The sequence below is a fragment of the Taudactylus pleione genome, unplaced genomic scaffold, assembly GCF_031769625.1.
Source record: "Taudactylus pleione unplaced genomic scaffold, aTauple2 ptg000875l, whole genome shotgun sequence".
Lineage (NCBI taxonomy): Eukaryota > Metazoa > Chordata > Amphibia > Anura > Myobatrachidae > Taudactylus > Taudactylus pleione.
Window position 1 is genome coordinate 2,795,958 of NW_028285277.1, and position 20,643 is coordinate 2,816,600.

The following is a 20,643-nucleotide window of genomic DNA, read 5'->3' on the forward strand; positions in this document are numbered from 1 at the left end:
GTGATATAATAACATATAGTATAATATGGATAATATACAGCAGGAGAGGACTGACAGCAGCTGAGGGGCAGGAAGGCACATGGGGGGTATTGGCTATAGAGGGAGGACACTGGGGGTGTGATATAATAACATGTAGTATAATATGGATAATATACAGCAGGAGAGGACTGACAGCAGCTGAGGGGCAGGAAGGCACATGGCGGTATTGGCTATAGAGGGAGGACACTGGGAGTGTCATATAATAACATGTAGTATAATATGGATAATATACAGCAGGGGAGGACTGACAGCAGCTGAGGGGCAGGAAGGCACATGGGGGGTATTGGCTATAGAGGGAGGGCACTGGGGGTGATATAATAACATGTAATATAATATGGATAATATACAGCAGGAGAGGACTGACAGCAGCTGAGGGGCAGGAAGGCACATGGGGGGTATTGGCTATAGAGGGAGGACACTGGGGGTGTGATATAATAACATGTAGTATAATATGGATAATATACAGCAGGAGAGGACTGACAGCAGCTGAGGGGCAGGAAGGCACATGGGGGGTATTGGCTATAGAGGGAGGGCACTGGGGGTGATATAATAACATGTAATATAATATGGATAATATACAGCAGGAGAGGACTGACAGCAGCTGAGGGGCAGGAAGGCACATGGGGGGTATTGGCTATAGAGGGAGGACACTGGGGGTGTGATATAATAACATGTAGTATAATATGGATAATATACAGCAGGGGAGGACTGACAGCAGCTGAGGGGCAGGAAGGCACATGGGGGGTATTGGCTATAGAGGGAGGACACTGGGGGTGTGATATAATAACATGTAGTATAATATGGATAATATACAGCAGGAGAGGACTGACAGCAGCTGAGGGGCAGGAAGGCACATGGGGGGTATTGGCTATAGAGGGAGGACACTGGGGGTGTGATATAATAACATGTAGTATAATATGGATAATATACAGCAGGAGAGGACTGACAGCAGCTGAGGGGCAGGAAGGCACATGGGGGGTATTGGCTACAGAGGGAGGACACTGGGGGTGTGATATAATAACATATAGTATAATATGGATAATATACAGCAGGGGAGGACTGACAGCAGCTGAGGGGCAGGAAGGCACATGGGGGGTATTGGCTATAGAGGGAGGACACTGGGGGCGTGATATAATAACATGTAATATAATATGGGTAATATACAGCAGGAGAGGACTGACCGCAGCTGAGGGGCAGGAAGGCACATGGGGGGTATTGGCTATAGAGGGAGGACACTGGGGGTGTGATATAATAACATGTAGTATAATATGGGTAATATACAGCAGGAGAGGACTGACAGCAGCTGAGGGGCAGGAAGGCACATGGGGGGTATTGGCTATAGAGGGAGGACACTGGGGGTGTGATATAATAACATGTAGTATAATATGGGTAATATACAGCAGGAGAGGACTGACAGCAGCTGAGGGGCAGGAAGGCACATGGGGGGTATTGGCTATAGAGGGAGGACACTGGGGGTGTGATATAATAACATGTAGTATAATATGGGTAATATACAGCAGGAGAGGACTGACAGCAGCTGAGGGGCAGGAAGGCACATGGGGGGTATTGGCTATAGAGGGAGGACACTGGGGGTGTGATATAATAACATGTAGTATAATATGGATAATATACAGCAGGGGAGGACTGACAGCAGCTGAGGGGCAGGAAGGCACATGGGGGGTATTGGCTATAGAGGGAGGACACTGGGGGTGTGATATAATAACATGTAGTATAATATGGGTAATATACAGCAGGAGAGGACTGACAGCAGCTGAGGGGCAGGAAGGCACATGGGGGGTATTGGCTATAGAGGGAGGACACTGGGGGTGTGATATAATAACATGTAGTATAATATGGGTAATATACAGCAGGAGAGGACTGACAGCAGCTGAGGGGCAGGAAGGCACATGGGGGGTATTGGCTATAGAGGGAGGACACTGGGGGTGTGATATAATAACATGTAGTATAATATGGGTAATATACAGCAGGAGAGGACTGACAGCAGCTGAGGGGCAGGAAGGCACATGGGGGGTATTGGCTATAGAGGGAGGACACTGGGGGTGTGATATAATAACATGTAGTATAATATGGGTAATATACAGCAGGAGAGGACTGACAGCAGCTGAGGGGCAGGAAGGCACATGGGGGGTATTGGCTATAGAGGGAGGACACTGGGGGTGTGATATAATAACATGTAGTATAATATGGGTAATATACAGCAGGAGAGGACTGACAGCAGCTGAGGGGCAGGAAGGCACATGGGGGGTATTGGCTATAGAGGGAGGACACTGGGGGTGTGATATAATAACATGTAGTATATTAAGCAGCAGCACTGATCTCCATGACAACACACCCAGCGCTCTCCCATAATCCCTCACTCGGGGGCGTGTCCGCTGCTCAGGAAACGAGAGTGAATACACTGGCTGAGCAGGCTGAGTAGGTCCCGGATGTTGATGGGCGGAGTCAGTGAGTGTCACAGTGATAATGGCGCAGTGCACGGACCCATGTGAGTGAAGTGATGATGCCGGGGGTGCGGGGCTGGGGCTGGGGCTGGGGCTATGGGGTGTTGGCCTATGCATGGGTTTGGGGTGTACGGGGCCGTGGGGCTCTGATACTCGTCATTCGGGTTATTAGGGTGCAGAGGACAGACAGGCTGTGTCTCTCCAGCACATAGACAAGCTGGGACTTATAGTGCCACAACAGCAGTAGACTCAGCGGTGATTACATCTGGTCTCATCCATGTGTTATACGGAGACCATCTCCCCCTTCTGGTTATACGGAGAGACCATCTCCCTCTGTCACACAGGTGTTATACGGAGAGACCATCTCCCCCTTCTGGTTATACGGAGAGACCATCTCCCTCTGTCACACAGGTGTTATACGGAGAGACCATCTCCCCCTCCCTGTCACACAGGTGTTATACGGAGAGACCATCTCCCTCTGTCACACAGGTGTTATACGGAGAGACCATCTCCCCCTGTCACACAGGTGTTATACGGAGAGACCATCTCCCTCTGTCACACAGGTGTTATACGGAGAGACCATCTCCCCCTCCCTGTCACACAGGTGTTATACGGAGAGACCATCTCCCTCTGTCACACAGGTGTTATACGGAGAGACCATCTCCCCCTGTCACACAGGTGTTATACGGAGAGACCATCTCCCTCTGTCACACAGGTGTTGTACGGAGAGACCATCTCCCCCTGTCACACAGGTGTTATACGGAGAGACCATCTCCCTCTGTCACACAGGTGTTATACGGAGAGACCATCTCCCCCTGTCACACAGGTGTTATACGGAGAGACCATCTCCCTCTGTCACACAGGTGTTATACGGAGAGACCATCTCCCCCTGTCACACAGGTGTTATACGGAGAGACCATCTCCCCCCTGTCACACAGGTGTTATACGGAGAGACCATCTCCCTCTGTCACACAGGTGTTATACGGAGAGACCATCTCCCCCTGTCACACAGGTGTTATACGGAGAGACCATCTCCCCCTGTCACACAGGTGTTATACGGAGAGACCATCTCCCTCTGTCACACAGGTGTTGTACGGAGAGACCATCTCCCTCTGTCACACAGGTGTTGTACGGAGAGACCATCTCCCTCTGTCACACAGGTGTTATACGGAGAGACCATCTCCCCCTGTCACACAGGTGTTATACGGAGAGACCATCTCCCTCTGTCACACAGGTGTTATACGGAGAGACCATCTCCCTCTGTCACACAGGTGTTATACGGAGAGACCATCTCCCTCTGTCACACAGGTGTTATACGGAGAGACCATCTCCCCCTGTCACACAGGTGTTATACGGAGAGACCATCTCCCTCTGTCACACAGGTGTTGTACGGAGAGACCATCTCCCCCTGTCACACAGGTGTTATACGGAGAGTCCATCTCCCCCCTGTCACACAGGTGTTATACGGAGAGACCATCTCCCTCTGTCACACAGGTGTTATACGGAGAGACCATCTCCCTCTGTCACACAGGTGTTATACGGAGAGACCATCTCCCCCTGTCACACAGGTGTTATACGGAGAGACCATCTCCCCCTGTCACACAGGTGTTATACGGAGAGACCACCCCCTCCCTGTCACACAGGTGTTATACGGAGAGACCATCTCCCTCTGTCACACAGGTGTTATACGGAGAGTCCGTCTCCCCCCTGTCACACAGGTGTTGTACGGAGAGTCCGTCTCCCCCCTGTCACACAGGTGTTATACGGAGAGACCATCACCCCCTGTCACACAGGTGTTATACGGAGAGACCATCTCCCTCTGTCACACAGGTGTTATATGGAGAGTCCATCTCCCCCCTGTCACACAGGTGTTATATGGAGAGACCATCTCCCCCTTCTGGTTATACGGAGAGACCATCTCCCCCTGTCACACAGGTGTTGTACGGAGAGACCATCTCCCTCTGTCACACAGGTGTTATATGGAGAGACCATCTCCCCCTTCTGGTTATACGGAGAGACCATCTCCCCCTGTCACACAGGTGTTATACGGAGAGACCATCTCCCCCTGTCACACAGGTGTTATACGGAGAGACCATCTCCCTCTGTCACACAGGTGTTATAAGGAGAGTCCATCTCCCCCCTGTCACACAGGTGTTATACGGAGAGACCATCTCCCCCCTGTCACACAGGTGTTATACGGAGAGACCATCACCCCCTGTCACACAGGTGTTATACGGAGAGACCATCTCCCTCTGTCACACAGGTGTTATATGGAGAGTCCATCTCCCCCCTGTCACACAGGTGTTATATGGAGAGACCATCTCCCCCTTCTGGTTATACGGAGAGACCATCTCCCCCTGTCACACAGGTGTTATACGGAGAGACCATCTCCCCCTGTCACACAGGTGTTATATGGAGAGACCATCTCCCCCTTCTGGTTATACGGAGAGACCATCTCCCTCTGTCACACAGGTGTTATACGGAGAGACCATCTCCCCCCTGTCACACAGGTGTTATACGGAGAGACCATCTCCCCCTCCCTGTCACACAGGTGTTATACGGAGAGACCATCTCCCCCTGTCACACAGGTGTTATACGGAGAGACCATCTCCCCCTGTCACACAGGTGTTATACGGAGAGACCATCTCCCCACTGTCACACAGGTGTTATATGGAGAGTCCATCTCCCCCCTGTCACACAGGTGTTGTACGGAGAGACCATCTCCCTCTGTCACACAGGTGTTATACGGAGAGTCCATCTCCCCCCTGTCACACAGGTGTTATATGGAAAGACCATCTCCCCCTTCTGGTTATACGGAGAGACCATCTCCCCCCTGTCACACAGGTGTTGTACGGAGAGACCATCTCCCCCCTGTCACACAGGTGTTATACGGAGAGACCATCTCCCCCTGTCACACAGGTGTTATACGGAGAGACCATCTCCCTCTGTCACACAGGTGTTAAACGGAGAGACCATCTCCCCCCTGTCACACAGGTGTTGTACGGAGAGACCATCTCCCCCCTGTCACACAGGTGTTATACGGAGAGACCATCTCCCCCTGTCACACAGGTGTTATACAGAGAGACCATCTCCCTCTGTCACACAGGTGTTATACGGAGAGACCATCTCCCCCCTGTCACACAGGTGTTATACGGAGAGACCATCTCCCTCTGTCACACAGGTGTTATACGGAGAGACCATCTCCCACTGTCACACAGGTGTTATACGGAGAGTCCATCTCCCCCTGTCACACAGGTGTTATACGGAGAGACCATCTCCCCCTGTCACACAGGTGTTGTACGGAGAGACCATCTCCCCCCTGTCACACAGGTGTTGTACGGAGAGACCATCTCCCCCCTGTCACACAGGTGTTGTACGGAGAGACCATCTCCCCCCCCCTGTCACACAGGTGTTGTACGGAGAGACCATCTCCCCCCCCCCTGTCACACAGGTGTTGTACGGAGAGACCATCTCCCCCCCCCTGTCACACAGGTGTTATACATAGACTGTCTCCCGCCATGTCACACAGGTGTTATACATAGACTGTCTCCCGCCATGTCACACAGGTGTTAAACAGACAGAGTTTTGTTTTGTCAGCTCTCTGGGATGAAGATCTTGATGATGTTCCGGAATTGATAGACAGCGAGGATGATGATGGTGCTTGGGAGGATGATGATGGTAAAAGAGAAGTTTGCTGCCTGTTTTGTGAGAGGTATTTGTCCTGGTATCATCAGCTTCATGTAACCTATATACTGTATTGTCTATTACTGAATAACACCAATCATCTGTGTCTGTTTAAGGGTATACAGCTCTGCAGAAGCGACTTATAATCACTGCAGTTCCCAGCATCAGTTTCACATCAACAAGGTCATTGCAGATCACGGTACGCTGTGTTATGTGTTGTATGTGGGCATAAGGGGAAGGGGGGGTTCTGTCATTTACCATATCATAAATACTAGCCTATAAAATGTCACCATTCCCTTCTGTGGATTACACGGCTGCCCCGCCACAGTGACTATATAAGGAAACAGTTGGAGATTGGGTTTTTCTGGTTAATAGGCCCCCGAGGTGTGTGTATAGAAGCCTATGTAACCTGCTCCTGCATGGCTGGTACTGTATATACTATAGGTCTGCGGTGTGATTCCTGCATGGCTGGTACTGTATATACTATACTATAGGTCTGCGGTGTGATTCCTGCATGCTTGGTACTGTATATACCATACTATAGGTCTGCGGTGTGATTCCTGCATGGCTGGTACTGTATATACTATACTATTGGTCTGCGGTGTGATTCCTGTTCCTGCATGGCTGGTACTGTATATACTATACTATAGGTCTGCAGTGTGATTCCTGCATGGCTGGTACTGTATATACTATACTATACGTCTGCGGTGTGATTCCTGCTCCTGCATGACTGGTACTGTATATACTATACTATAGGTCTATGGTGTGATTCCTGCATGGCTGGTACTGTATATACTATACTATAGGTCTGTGGGGTGATTCCTGCTCCTGCATGGCTGGTACTGTATATACTATAGGTCTGCGGTGTGATTCCTGCATGGCTGGTACTGTATATACTATACTATAGGTCTGCAGTGTGATTCCTGCATGGCTGGTACTGTATATACTATACTATACTATACGTCTGCGGTGTGATTCCTGCTCCTGCATGACTGGTACTGTATATACTATACTAAAGGTCTGCGGTGTGATTCCTGCTCCTGCATGGCTGGTACTGTATATACTATACTATAGGTCTGCGGTGTGACTCCTGCATGGGTGGTACTGTATATACTATACTATAGGTCTGCGGTGTGATTGCTGCTCCTGCATGGCTGGTACTGTATATACTATAGGTCTGCGGTGTGATTCCTGCTCCTGCGTGGTTGGTACTGTATATACTATACTATAGGTCTGCGGTGTGATTGCTGCTCCTGCATGGCTGGTACTGTATATACTATAGGTCTACGGTGTGATTCCTGCATGGCTGGTACTGTATATACTATAGGTCTGCGGTGTGATTCCTGTTCCTGCATGGCTGGTACTGTATATACTATACTATAGGTCTGCGGTGTGATTGCTGCTCCTGCATGGCTGGTACTGTATATACTATAGGTCTGCGGTGTGATTCCTGCATGGCTGGTATAGGTCTGCGGTGTGATTCCTGCATGGCTGGTACTGTATATACTATAGGTCTACGGTGTGATTCCTGCATGGCTGGTACTGTATATACTATACTATAGGTCTACGGTGTGATTCCTGCATGGCTGGTACTGTATATACTATACTATAGGTCTGCGGTGTGATTCCTGCTCCTGCATGGTTGGTACTGTATATACTATACTATAGGTCTACGGTGTGATTCCTGCATGGCTGGTACTGTATATACTATACTATAGGTCTGCGGTGTGATTCCTGCTCCTGCATGGTTGGTACTGTATATACTATACTATAGGTCTACGGTGTGATTCCTGCTCCTGCATGGCGGGTACTGTATATACTATACTATAGGTCTGCGGTGTGATTCCTGCTCCTGCATGGTTGGTACTGTATATACTATACTATAGGTCTACGGTGTGATTCCTGCTCCTGCATGGCGGGTACTGTATATACTATACTATAGGTCTGCGGTGTGATTCCTGCTCCTGCATGGCTGGTACTGTATATACTATAGGTCTGCGGTGTGATTCCTGCATGGGTGGTACTGTATATACTATACTATAGGTCTGCGGTGTGATTCCTGCTCCTGCATGGCTGGTACTGTACTGTATATACTATAGGTCTGCGGTGTGATTCCTGCATGGCTGGTACTGTATATAATATAGGTCTGCGGTGTGATTCCTGCTCCTGCATGGCTGGTACTGTATATACTATAGGTCTGCGGTGTGATTCCTGCATGGCTGGTACTGTATATACTATACTATAGGTCTACGGTGTGATTCCTGCATGGGTGGTACTGTATATACTATACTATACGTCTGCGGTGTGAATCCTGCTCCTGCATGGCGGGTACTGTATATACTATACTATAGGTCTGCGGTGTGAATCCTGCATGGCTGGTACTGTATATACTATACTATAGGTCTGCGGTGTGAATCCTGCTCCTACATGGCTGGTACTGTATATACTATAGGTCTACGGTGTGATTCCTGCATGGCTGGTACTGTATATACTATACTATAGGTCTACGGTGTGATTCCTGCATGGCTGGTACTGTATATACTATACTATAGGTCTGCGGTGTGATTCCTGCTCCTGCATGGCTGGTACTGTATATACTATACTATAGGTCTGCGGTGTGAATCCTGCTCCTGCATGGCTGGTACTGTATATACTATACTATAGGTCTGCGATGTGATTCCTGCATGGCTGGTACTGTATATACTATACTATAGGTCTGCGGTGTGAATCCTGCTCCTGCATGGCTGGTACTGTATATACTATAGGTCTACGGTGTGATTCCTGCATGGCTGGTACTGTATATACTATACTATAGGTCTACGGTGTGATTCCTGCATGGCTGGTACTGTATATACTATACTATAGGTCTGCGGTGTGATTCCTGCTCCTGCATGGCTGGTACTGTATATACTATACTATAGGTCTGCGGTGTGAATCCTGCTCCTGCATGGCTGGTACTGTATATACTATACTATAGGTCTGCGGTGTGATTCCTGCTCCTGCATGGCTGGTACTGTACTGTATATACTATACTATAGGTCTACGGTGTGATTCCTGCATGGCTGGTACTGTATATACTATACTATAGGTCTGCGGTGTAATTCCTGCTCCTGCATGGCTGGTACTGTATATACTATACTATAGGTCTGTGGGGTGATTCCTGCTCCTGCATGGCTGGTACTGTACTGTATATACTATACTATAGGTCTGCGGTGTGATTCCTGCATGGCTGGTACTGTATATACTATACTATACGTCTGTGGTGTGAATCCTGCTCCTGCATGGCGGGTACTGTATATACTATACTATAGGTCTGCGGTGTGAATCCTGCTCCTGCATGGCTGGTACTGTATATACTATACTATAGGTCTGCGGTGTGAATCCTGCTCCTGCATGGCTGGTACTGTATATACTATAGGTCTACGGTGTGATTCCTGCATGGCTGGTACTGTATATACTATACTATAGGTCTACGGTGTGATTCCTGCATGGCTGGTACTGTATATACTATAGGTCTACGGTGTGATTCCTGCTCCTGCATGGTTGGTATATACTATACTATACGTCTGCGGTGTGATTCCTGCATGGCTGGTACTGTATATACTATACTATAGGTCTGCGGTGTGATTCCTGCATGACTGGTACTGTATATACTATACTATAGGTCTACGGTGTGATTCCTGCATGGCTGGTACTGTATATACTATACTATAGGTCTACGGTGTGATTCCTGCTCCTGCATGGTTGGTATATACTATACTATACGTCTGCGGTGTGATTCCTGCATGGCTGGTACTGTATATACTATACTATAGGTCTGCGGTGTGATTCCTGCATGGCTGGTACTGTATATACTATACTATAGGTCTGCGGTGTGATTCCTGCATGGCTGGTACTGTATATACTATACTATAGGTCTGCGGTGTGATTCCTGCATGGCTGGTACTGTATATACTATACTATACGTCTGCGGTGTGATTCCTGCTCCTGCATGACTGGTACTGTATATACTATACTATAGGTCTGCGGTGTGATTCCTGCATGGCTGGTACTGTATATACTATACTATTGGTCTGCGGTGTGATTCCTGTTCCTGCATGGCTGGTACTGTATATACTATACTATAGGTCTGCAGTGTGATTCCTGCATGGCTGGTACTGTATATACTATACTATACGTCTGCGGTGTGATTCCTGCTCCTGCATGACTGGTACTGTATATACTATACTATAGGTCTATGGTGTGATTCCTGCATGGCTGGTACTGTATATACTATACTATAGGTCTGTGGGGTGATTCCTGCTCCTGCATGGCTGGTACTGTATATACTATAGGTCTGCGGTGTGATTCCTGCATGGCTGGTACTGTATATACTATACTATAGGTCTGCAGTGTGATTCCTGCATGGCTGGTACTGTATATACTATACTATACTATACGTCTGCGGTGTGATTCCTGCTCCTGCATGACTGGTACTGTATATACTATACTAAAGGTCTGCGGTGTGATTCCTGCTCCTGCATGGCTGGTACTGTATATACTATACTATAGGTCTGCGGTGTGACTCCTGCATGGGTGGTACTGTATATACTATACTATAGGTCTGCGGTGTGATTGCTGCTCCTGCATGGCTGGTACTGTATATACTATAGGTCTGCGGTGTGATTCCTGCTCCTGCGTGGTTGGTACTGTATATACTATACTATAGGTCTGCGGTGTGATTGCTGCTCCTGCATGGCTGGTACTGTATATACTATAGGTCTACGGTGTGATTCCTGCATGGCTGGTACTGTATATACTATAGGTCTGCGGTGTGATTCCTGTTCCTGCATGGCTGGTACTGTATATACTATACTATAGGTCTGCGGTGTGATTGCTGCTCCTGCATGGCTGGTACTGTATATACTATAGGTCTGCGGTGTGATTCCTGCATGGCTGGTATAGGTCTGCGGTGTGATTCCTGCATGGCTGGTACTGTATATACTATAGGTCTACGGTGTGATTCCTGCATGGCTGGTACTGTATATACTATACTATAGGTCTACGGTGTGATTCCTGCATGGCTGGTACTGTATATACTATACTATAGGTCTGCGGTGTGATTCCTGCTCCTGCATGGTTGGTACTGTATATACTATACTATAGGTCTACGGTGTGATTCCTGCATGGCTGGTACTGTATATACTATACTATAGGTCTGCGGTGTGATTCCTGCTCCTGCATGGTTGGTACTGTATATACTATACTATAGGTCTACGGTGTGATTCCTGCTCCTGCATGGCGGGTACTGTATATACTATACTATAGGTCTGCGGTGTGATTCCTGCTCCTGCATGGTTGGTACTGTATATACTATACTATAGGTCTACGGTGTGATTCCTGCTCCTGCATGGCGGGTACTGTATATACTATACTATAGGTCTGCGGTGTGATTCCTGCTCCTGCATGGCTGGTACTGTATATACTATAGGTCTGCGGTGTGATTCCTGCATGGGTGGTACTGTATATACTATACTATAGGTCTGCGGTGTGATTCCTGCTCCTGCATGGCTGGTACTGTACTGTATATACTATAGGTCTGCGGTGTGATTCCTGCATGGCTGGTACTGTATATAATATAGGTCTGCGGTGTGATTCCTGCTCCTGCATGGCTGGTACTGTATATACTATAGGTCTGCGGTGTGATTCCTGCATGGCTGGTACTGTATATACTATACTATAGGTCTACGGTGTGATTCCTGCATGGGTGGTACTGTATATACTATACTATACGTCTGCGGTGTGAATCCTGCTCCTGCATGGCGGGTACTGTATATACTATACTATAGGTCTGCGGTGTGAATCCTGCATGGCTGGTACTGTATATACTATACTATAGGTCTGCGGTGTGAATCCTGCTCCTACATGGCTGGTACTGTATATACTATAGGTCTACGGTGTGATTCCTGCATGGCTGGTACTGTATATACTATACTATAGGTCTACGGTGTGATTCCTGCATGGCTGGTACTGTATATACTATACTATAGGTCTGCGGTGTGATTCCTGCTCCTGCATGGCTGGTACTGTATATACTATACTATAGGTCTGCGGTGTGAATCCTGCTCCTGCATGGCTGGTACTGTATATACTATACTATAGGTCTGCGATGTGATTCCTGCTCCTGCATGGCTGGTACTGTATATACTATACTATAGGTCTGCGGTGTGAATCCTGCTCCTGCATGGCTGGTACTGTATATACTATAGGTCTACGGTGTGATTCCTGCATGGCTGGTACTGTATATACTATACTATAGGTCTACGGTGTGATTCCTGCATGGCTGGTACTGTATATACTATACTATAGGTCTGCGGTGTGATTCCTGCTCCTGCATGGCTGGTACTGTATATACTATACTATAGGTCTGCGGTGTGAATCCTGCTCCTGCATGGCTGGTACTGTATATACTATACTATAGGTCTGCGGTGTGATTCCTGCTCCTGCATGGCTGGTACTGTACTGTATATACTATACTATAGGTCTACGGTGTGATTCCTGCATGGCTGGTACTGTATATACTATACTATAGGTCTGCGGTGTAATTCCTGCTCCTGCATGGCTGGTACTGTATATACTATACTATAGGTCTGTGGGGTGATTCCTGCTCCTGCATGGCTGGTACTGTACTGTATATACTATACTATAGGTCTGCGGTGTGATTCCTGCATGGCTGGTACTGTATATACTATACTATACGTCTGCGGTGTGAATCCTGCTCCTGCATGGCGGGTACTGTATATACTATACTATAGGTCTGCGGTGTGAATCCTGCTCCTGCATGGCTGGTACTGTATATACTATACTATAGGTCTGCGGTGTGAATCCTGCTCCTGCATGGCTGGTACTGTATATACTATAGGTCTACGGTGTGATTCCTGCATGGCTGGTACTGTATATACTATACTATAGGTCTACGGTGTGATTCCTGCATGGCTGGTACTGTATATACTATAGGTCTACGGTGTGATTCCTGCTCCTGCATGGTTGGTATATACTATACTATACGTCTGCGGTGTGATTCCTGCATGGCTGGTACTGTATATACTATACTATAGGTCTGCGGTGTGATTCCTGCATGACTGGTACTGTATATACTATACTATAGGTCTACGGTGTGATTCCTGCATGGCTGGTACTGTATATACTATACTATAGGTCTACGGTGTGATTCCTGCTCCTGCATGGTTGGTATATACTATACTATACGTCTGCGGTGTGATTCCTGCATGGCTGGTACTGTATATACTATACTATAGGTCTGCGGTGTGATTCCTGCATGGCTGGTACTGTATATACTATACTATAGGTCTGCGGTGTGATTCCTGCATGGCTGGTACTGTATATACTATACTATAGGTCTGCGGTGTGATTCCTGCATGGCTGGTACTGTATATACTATACTATACGTCTGCGGTGTGATTCCTGCTCCTGCATGACTGGTACTGTATATACTATACTATAGGTCTGCGGTGTGATTCCTGCATGGCTGGTACTGTATATACTATACGTCTGCGGTGTGATTCCTGCTCCTGCATGGCTGGTACTGTATATACTATACTATAGGTCTGCGGTGTGATTCCTGAATGGCTGGTACTGTATATACTATACTATAGGTCTATGGTGTGATTCCTGCTCCTGCATGGCTGGTACTGTATATACTATACTATAGGTCTGCGTTGTGATTCCTGAATGGCTGGTACTGTATATACTATACGTCTGCGGTGTGATTCATGCTCCTGCATGACTGGTACTGTATATACTATACTATAGGTCTGCGGTGTGATTCCTGCATGGCTGGTACTGTATATACTATAGGTCTGCGGTGTGATTCCTGCATGGCTGGTACTGTATATACTATAGGTCTGCGGTGTGATTCCTGCTCCTGCATGACTGGTACTGTATACACTATACTATAGGTCTACGGTGTGATTCCTGAATGGCTGGTACTGTATATACTATACTATAGGTCTGCGGTGTGATTCCTGCATGGCTGGTACTGTATATACTATAGGTCTGCGGTGTGATTCCTGCATGGCTGGTACTGTATATACTATACTATACGTCTGCGGTGTGATTCCTGCTCCTGCATGGCTGGTACTGTATATACTATACTATAGGTCTGCGGTGTGATTCCTGCATGGCTGGTACTGTACTGTATATACTATACTATAGGTCTGCAGTGTGATTCCTGCATGACTGGTACTGTATATACTATACTATAGGTCTGCGGTGTGATTCCTGCTCCTGCATGGTTGGTATATACTATACGTCTGCGGTGTGATTCCTGCATGGCTGGTACTGTATATACTATACTATAGGTCTGCGGTGTGATTCCTGCATGACTGGTACTGTATATACTATACTATAGGTCTGCGGTGTGATTCCTGCATGGCTGGTACTGTATATACTATAAAATAGGTCTGCGGTGTGATTCCTGCATGGCTGGTACTGTATATACTATACTATACGTCTGCGGTGTGATTCCTGCTCCTGCATGACTGGTACTGTATATACTATACTATAGGTCTGCGGTGTGATTCCTGCATGGCTGGTACTGTATATACTATACTATACGTCTGCGGTGTGATTCCTGCTCCTGCATGGCTGGTACTGTATATACTATACTATAGGTCTGCGGTGTGATTCCTGAATGGCTGGTACTGTATATACTATACTATAGGTCTATGGTGTGATTCCTGCTCCTGCATGGCTGGTACTGTATATACTATACTATAGGTCTGCGGTGTGATTCCTGCATGGCTGGTACTGTATATACTATACTATAGGTCTGCGGTGTGATTCCTGCATGACTGGTACTGTATATACTATACTATAGGTCTGCGGTGTGATTCCTGCATGGCTGGTACTGTATATACTATACTATAGGTCTGCGGTGTGATTCCTGCATGGCTGGTACTGTATATACTATACTATACGTCTGCGGTGTGATTCCTGCTCCTGCATGACTGGTACTGTATATACTATACTATAGGTCTGCGGTGTGATTCCTGCATGGCTGGTACTGTATATACTATACTATACGTCTGCGGTGTGATTCCTGCTCCTGCATGGCTGGTACTGTATATACTATACTATAGGTCTGCGGTGTGATTCCTGAATGGCTGGTACTGTATATACTATACTATAGGTCTATGGTGTGATTCCTGCTCCTGCATGGCTGGTACTGTATATACTATACTATAGGTCTGCGGTGTGATTCCTGAATGGCTGGTACTGTATATACTATACTATACGTCTGCGGTGTGATTCATGCTCCTGCATGACTGGTACTGTATATACTATACTATAGGTCTGCGGTGTGATTCCTGCATGGCTGGTACTGTATATACTATAGGTCTGCGGTGTGATTCCTGCATGGCTGGTACTGTATATACTATAGGTCTGCGGTGTGATTCCTGCTCCTGCATGACTGGTACTGTATACACTATACTATAGGTCTGCGGTGTGATTCCTGCATGGCTGGTACTGTATATACTATACTATAGGTCTACGGTGTGATTCCTGCATGGCTGGTACTGTATATACTATACTATACGTCTGCGGTGTGATTCCTGCTCCTGCATGGCTGGTACTGTATATACTATACTATAGGTCTGCGGTGTGATTCCTGCATGGCTGGTACTGTACTGTATATACTATACTATAGGTCTGCAGTGTGATTCCTGCATGACTGGTACTGTATATACTATACTATAGGTCTGCGGTGTGATTCCTGCATGGCTGGTACTGTACTGTATATACTATACTATAGGTCTACGGTGTGATTCCTGCTCCTGCATGGCTGGTACTGTATATACTATACTATTGGTCTGCGGTGTTATTCCTGCATGGCTGGTACTGTATATACTATACTATAGGTCTACGGTGTGATTCCTGCTCCTGCATGGCTGGTACTGTATATACTATACTATAGGTCTATGGTGTGATTCCTGCTCATCGTCTGTCCAGGGTCACTGGCTCGTTCTCGCAGCTGCTGAGTTTGCAGCAAAAAAATGATTTACTTCCAATTTATATCTCATTGTATCCAAATGAAGAGAGCGGAACTTGTCCATTGTCATAGATTGTTCCATGTCCGTATATATACAGCACAGTACAGACATAACTTGTCGTGTTATCCTGCAATCAGCAGGAGCTGATTCTAATGGTGCGTACACACGTAGCGATTTAAATGATCGATTTGAACGATAATGTTATCGTTCACCTTTATCGTTCAAATCGGTCATTTAAATGGTCCCTACCAACTCGCCATCGAAAAGTGATGCGCGGCCACCTATGGACGATAGCGATGTCATCCATCGGCCATGCATGCCGGTTAAGTTACTCGATATCGAGCAGGTTGCTATAGGGACCCGCGATCATTGATCGCGGGTTGCTATAGTCGTCTGTGAGTAGATGGTGTGCTGAATGAGCGATATCGTATCGCTGGCTGATTGCTACGTGTGTACGCACCATTAGTTGGGAGCAAAAGAAAAAAAGGTCCAGGTACTGCACCTTGGCAAAACCATGCTGCACTGCAGGGGGGCAGATGTAACTTGTGCAGAGAGAGTTATGCTGGGTACACACTGAGAAGACTGATTGGTAAGCAGACCAGTCCGCCGAATGGTAATTTAAATGTGCCCGTCCAGTTGTGATGTCATGGTCACAGACATATCAGGTCACCCGTACACACATGCAGATGCTCTCATATACCTGTCAGAAATATCAGCATCACCTGTGCTGCAGGGCCAACCTGATATGTCTGTGACCAGTGTCGCTCACAGACTTATCAGGTGTACACTCATCCATGCACTGGCGATATATCATTCGCTGATCGCACGATATATCGACAAGTGTGTACCCAGTGTTAGATTTTGGAGGGGTGTGTCCAAACTCAGACCTAAATTGCAATGTAAAGATGAAGCTGTGCAGCCAGTATGTACCCTGCTTTACTCTCACCTCAGTATGAGGACATGTAATGTTCTCTCTCTCGCTGGTGGGAACGTCATGGCTCCTATGTGGAATTTCGTGAGGTTTTTTTTTATGCTTCAGCCTAAAGTGAAAATCTTTTATTTTCATATGTGCTAAAGTCATAATAGAATCGAATCCTAAAATAATTATTTGCTTTTTGTCTCAGGTCTTGATTTCTATGGATACATTAAACTTATTAATTTCATCAGGTCCTCGGTAAGTACACGTTATTATTAGTGGTGCACATTTCCCCCAGTAACTGTTCTCATACATATCCCCCATTGTGTGTACCGCCTTCTAATCGTGACAGCGTATCTGTATCTAGTACGCCCCGTTCCCTAATTCCACAGTAGGACTAGAGATTTCTTACTGAAAATGTTCTAAAATTGTTGCAAATGCCAAATAATATTTCCATCTGCCTCATGTTCTCAGGGTTTGCTTTATTGCAGTATAGTTTATATTAGGAGGATTGCATTTGGCATGTTAGAATTCTTTTCAAACACAGCGGGCGAGCGCATTTGTCTCTTTGTTTCATTATTAACCTGTTACATTAATCACCCGTGGATTAAATATGTGAAATTGAGGAGGAGGCAGACTAAGCAGCATTCTAATACTGTAATAATATAGATTGCGGCCACCGCAGTGCTCTTGGGACGAGATAGATAAGGCGATGGTTCTTTTCAGATTTCCGTTTCATTCCATGATTAAACTTACCGGTGAGATTTTCCATATGGGAATCACAACGTCCTTTCTATGCCGCAGGACGATTTATTACTAGTTATTACAGATGTGCCCTTTCTCATCTAGGGGTAAATTTACTAAGATGGGAGTTTTGTTAAGAAGTGATGTCGCCCATAGCAACCAGTCAGATTCCAGGTATTAACTTCTAAAAGGTGATAGATAAATTAGAAGTAGAATCTGATTGGTTGATATGAGCAACATCACTTCTTAAATAGAACTCCCATCCTAGTAAACTTACCCCCCAGTCTCAATACGCCATGCAGCGCGATTTGCCTGGCGCGAGTGAGCTGCCATGTCCCGTGCAACTCTGCTAGAGTTGGGCGTCTTCTTGTGCCGAACATGCATCTTGGTCGCACTGCGATGACACTTGTATATCTGTGCGAAACTGAGACTGAAAAAGAAACTTGGCGTGGCTGCTGCGTGGTAGCGATTCTCATGCTGATTGAGAGACTGTGTCGCACATAAATCTACAAGTGTCGCATGTCCAATTAATCAGCACAGTCTCCTGGTGCGTCCTAGTCGCATCGCATTGCAACCTAGGCGCATGTTCACCAAAAATGACGCCTGGCGCTAGCAGAGTCGCAGGGGACCAGGCGCGCCATTAGAGGCTGTTTGGCTGGACTACAGCACAAGTGAGTGAGGACACATCAGTATCTTTTATCCATGTACTGTGTATTGTCTGCTGGATCATTTCACACGGATTCACTTGTCGCCATTGTCAGAATTGTACCGCAGACAGTCTCCGCAATGTAACCAGCCCTAAACCTTGGGATAAGGAGGATTATTTCAAACCGGTGATCGCAGACGATTTGCTGCTTCAGTACGGTAAGCGCCATGAGCGGGATATGACATGAATATTTTTGGACAGAGCGAAGGTGTCGATAAATCATTTAGGGCTTAGCCACACAATCGTTTTCTTGAGATGCGTTTTCAAATGTGATGCAGCTATTCAGCAAGTGGACTAACCCCTATGCCGGGTACACACTAGACAATATGTCGTCCCACATATCTGGCACATCGTCTAGTGTGTACCTGCTATGTCGCTGACGATGCGTGCGCTCCCTTGGTTCGTCAGCGTCATCCTCCGTTGGACCTACATGCAGGGTCAACGGGGGATGTTGTTAGCGAGGGCCATGCTGACGAATGCAGCATGGCCCCCGCCATCACTCCGTCGCTGCCCGCATCAGCAAGTGTGTATGCACTTGCCGATGCCGGGTTCCGTCGCTGCCGATATCGGGCTGGGTACACATCGCCTAGTGTGTACCTAGCATAGGAAAGCAATGTTTGCTCATGTAATATTATGTTGTGTCTATCTGTTATTACATTGTCACCGTTACGTTACTCGCTTCTTATTATTAGATGTTGAAGATATGGAACACGATGGTAAAGTGCCCCACAGAGAGACGCCAAATGAGCCCTCGCTGGAAGATCGGTGGCAGGAAGCGGAACGCCGAGCACAGGCCGCAGAGGAAAAATTATCTAACGCTCTTCAAGAACTTCACAGAATGAGGTATGTGGTGACTCAGCTCTCACCTATCACTATAATAGTAAGCACCAGGGCCTGTTCCCCCTTCTGCCCAGAGTAGCAGTATGGCGGACGTACCTACACTAAGATGGCCAAGCATTCACGAGCCGCACAGCCATAGAAACTACTTTCCACGTGCGACTAAGACAGTACCAACATTGTTTTATGGGACTGTAGCTTCAAACATTGCCATTTAGACCATGCCCCACTAATTAGTATTGTGAAAAAATCATCACACCGTTTATTAGATTGACAGGAGAGATAAAGGGGTTATAGGGAAGAGAAGGAAAACAATGAAACTCTACTGAATGGTGATCTCTGGAAGCTGACTTATTAGCACTGTCACAGAAACTGAGGCCCTGATTCAGCAGTGCATAATAGTACACTGCTGAACGCAGATTCTCGATGGTCGGCAATCTACGCAGGCGCCTGACTTGTGCTGCTTGGGTCCTGTGTGGTCGCAGACTGTCAGTGATTGAAAGTCTGCTGCCGTTTGTGGGTGGAAGGCGGCGGCAATGGCCTCTGTTTCGCCGCCGTTGGTGGGGAGAGAAGAGGCCAGGATCTCCGTTGGCCGATGGATGTTTCCTGGCCTCTGTCATTTGCGGCGGGCGGCTTGAGCGACCCCACGGGTCACTTAGCCAGCCAATGTTCCGTGGTGCCTCCTGCTGCATTACCATAATTGAAAGGACGAAATTGCTGCGTGCATATATCATATCTATAGCCTGCGTGCATACATCATATCTATAGCCTGCGTGCATATATCCTATCTATAGCCTGCGTGCATATATCATATCTTATAGCCTGCGTGCATATATCATATCTTATAGCCTGCGTGCATATATCATATCTTATAGCCTGCGTGCATATATCATATCTTATAGCCTGCGTGCATATATCATATATCTATAGCCTGCGTGCATAAATCATATATCTATAGCCTGCGTGCATACATCATATATCTATAGCCTGCGGGCAGCTTTGTAATTCCGTCCTAAGCTGAATCAGGCCCTAAGTCAGTAAGAACATTATTATATGGTGACTCTTTATACCAGGCGCACTCAGTAGTGTGTGGTTATTGTCCATTTGTTTTCCCAAGGCATAGATGAAGGTAGATAGCATGGTGTTATCAGGGAGGGGAGAAGGTTTGGGGGAAATTCTATCCTAAACTTACATTTGTGACAT

The 20,643-nt window shown here is 47.0% G+C and overlaps 1 protein-coding gene across 1 annotated transcript in view; it reads left to right on the plus strand.

Moving 5' to 3' along the window:
• The first annotated feature begins 2,429 nt into the window (after window positions 1-2,429).
• The window catches only part of PRMT3 (protein arginine methyltransferase 3), a 150,250-nt gene continuing 132,036 nt past the window's right edge, over window positions 2,430-20,643 (plus strand). The window contains exons 1-6 of the mRNA XM_088458938.1: window positions 2,430-2,545; window positions 6,099-6,213; window positions 6,302-6,384; window positions 17,362-17,411; window positions 18,659-18,761; window positions 19,296-19,446. Of these exons, the coding sequence (XP_088315064.1) occupies window positions 2,524-2,545; window positions 6,099-6,213; window positions 6,302-6,384; window positions 17,362-17,411; window positions 18,659-18,761; window positions 19,296-19,446 (524 nt within the window). The 5' untranslated portion in view covers window positions 2,430-2,523. The remainder of the gene's footprint in view (window positions 2,546-6,098; window positions 6,214-6,301; window positions 6,385-17,361; window positions 17,412-18,658; window positions 18,762-19,295; window positions 19,447-20,643) is intronic.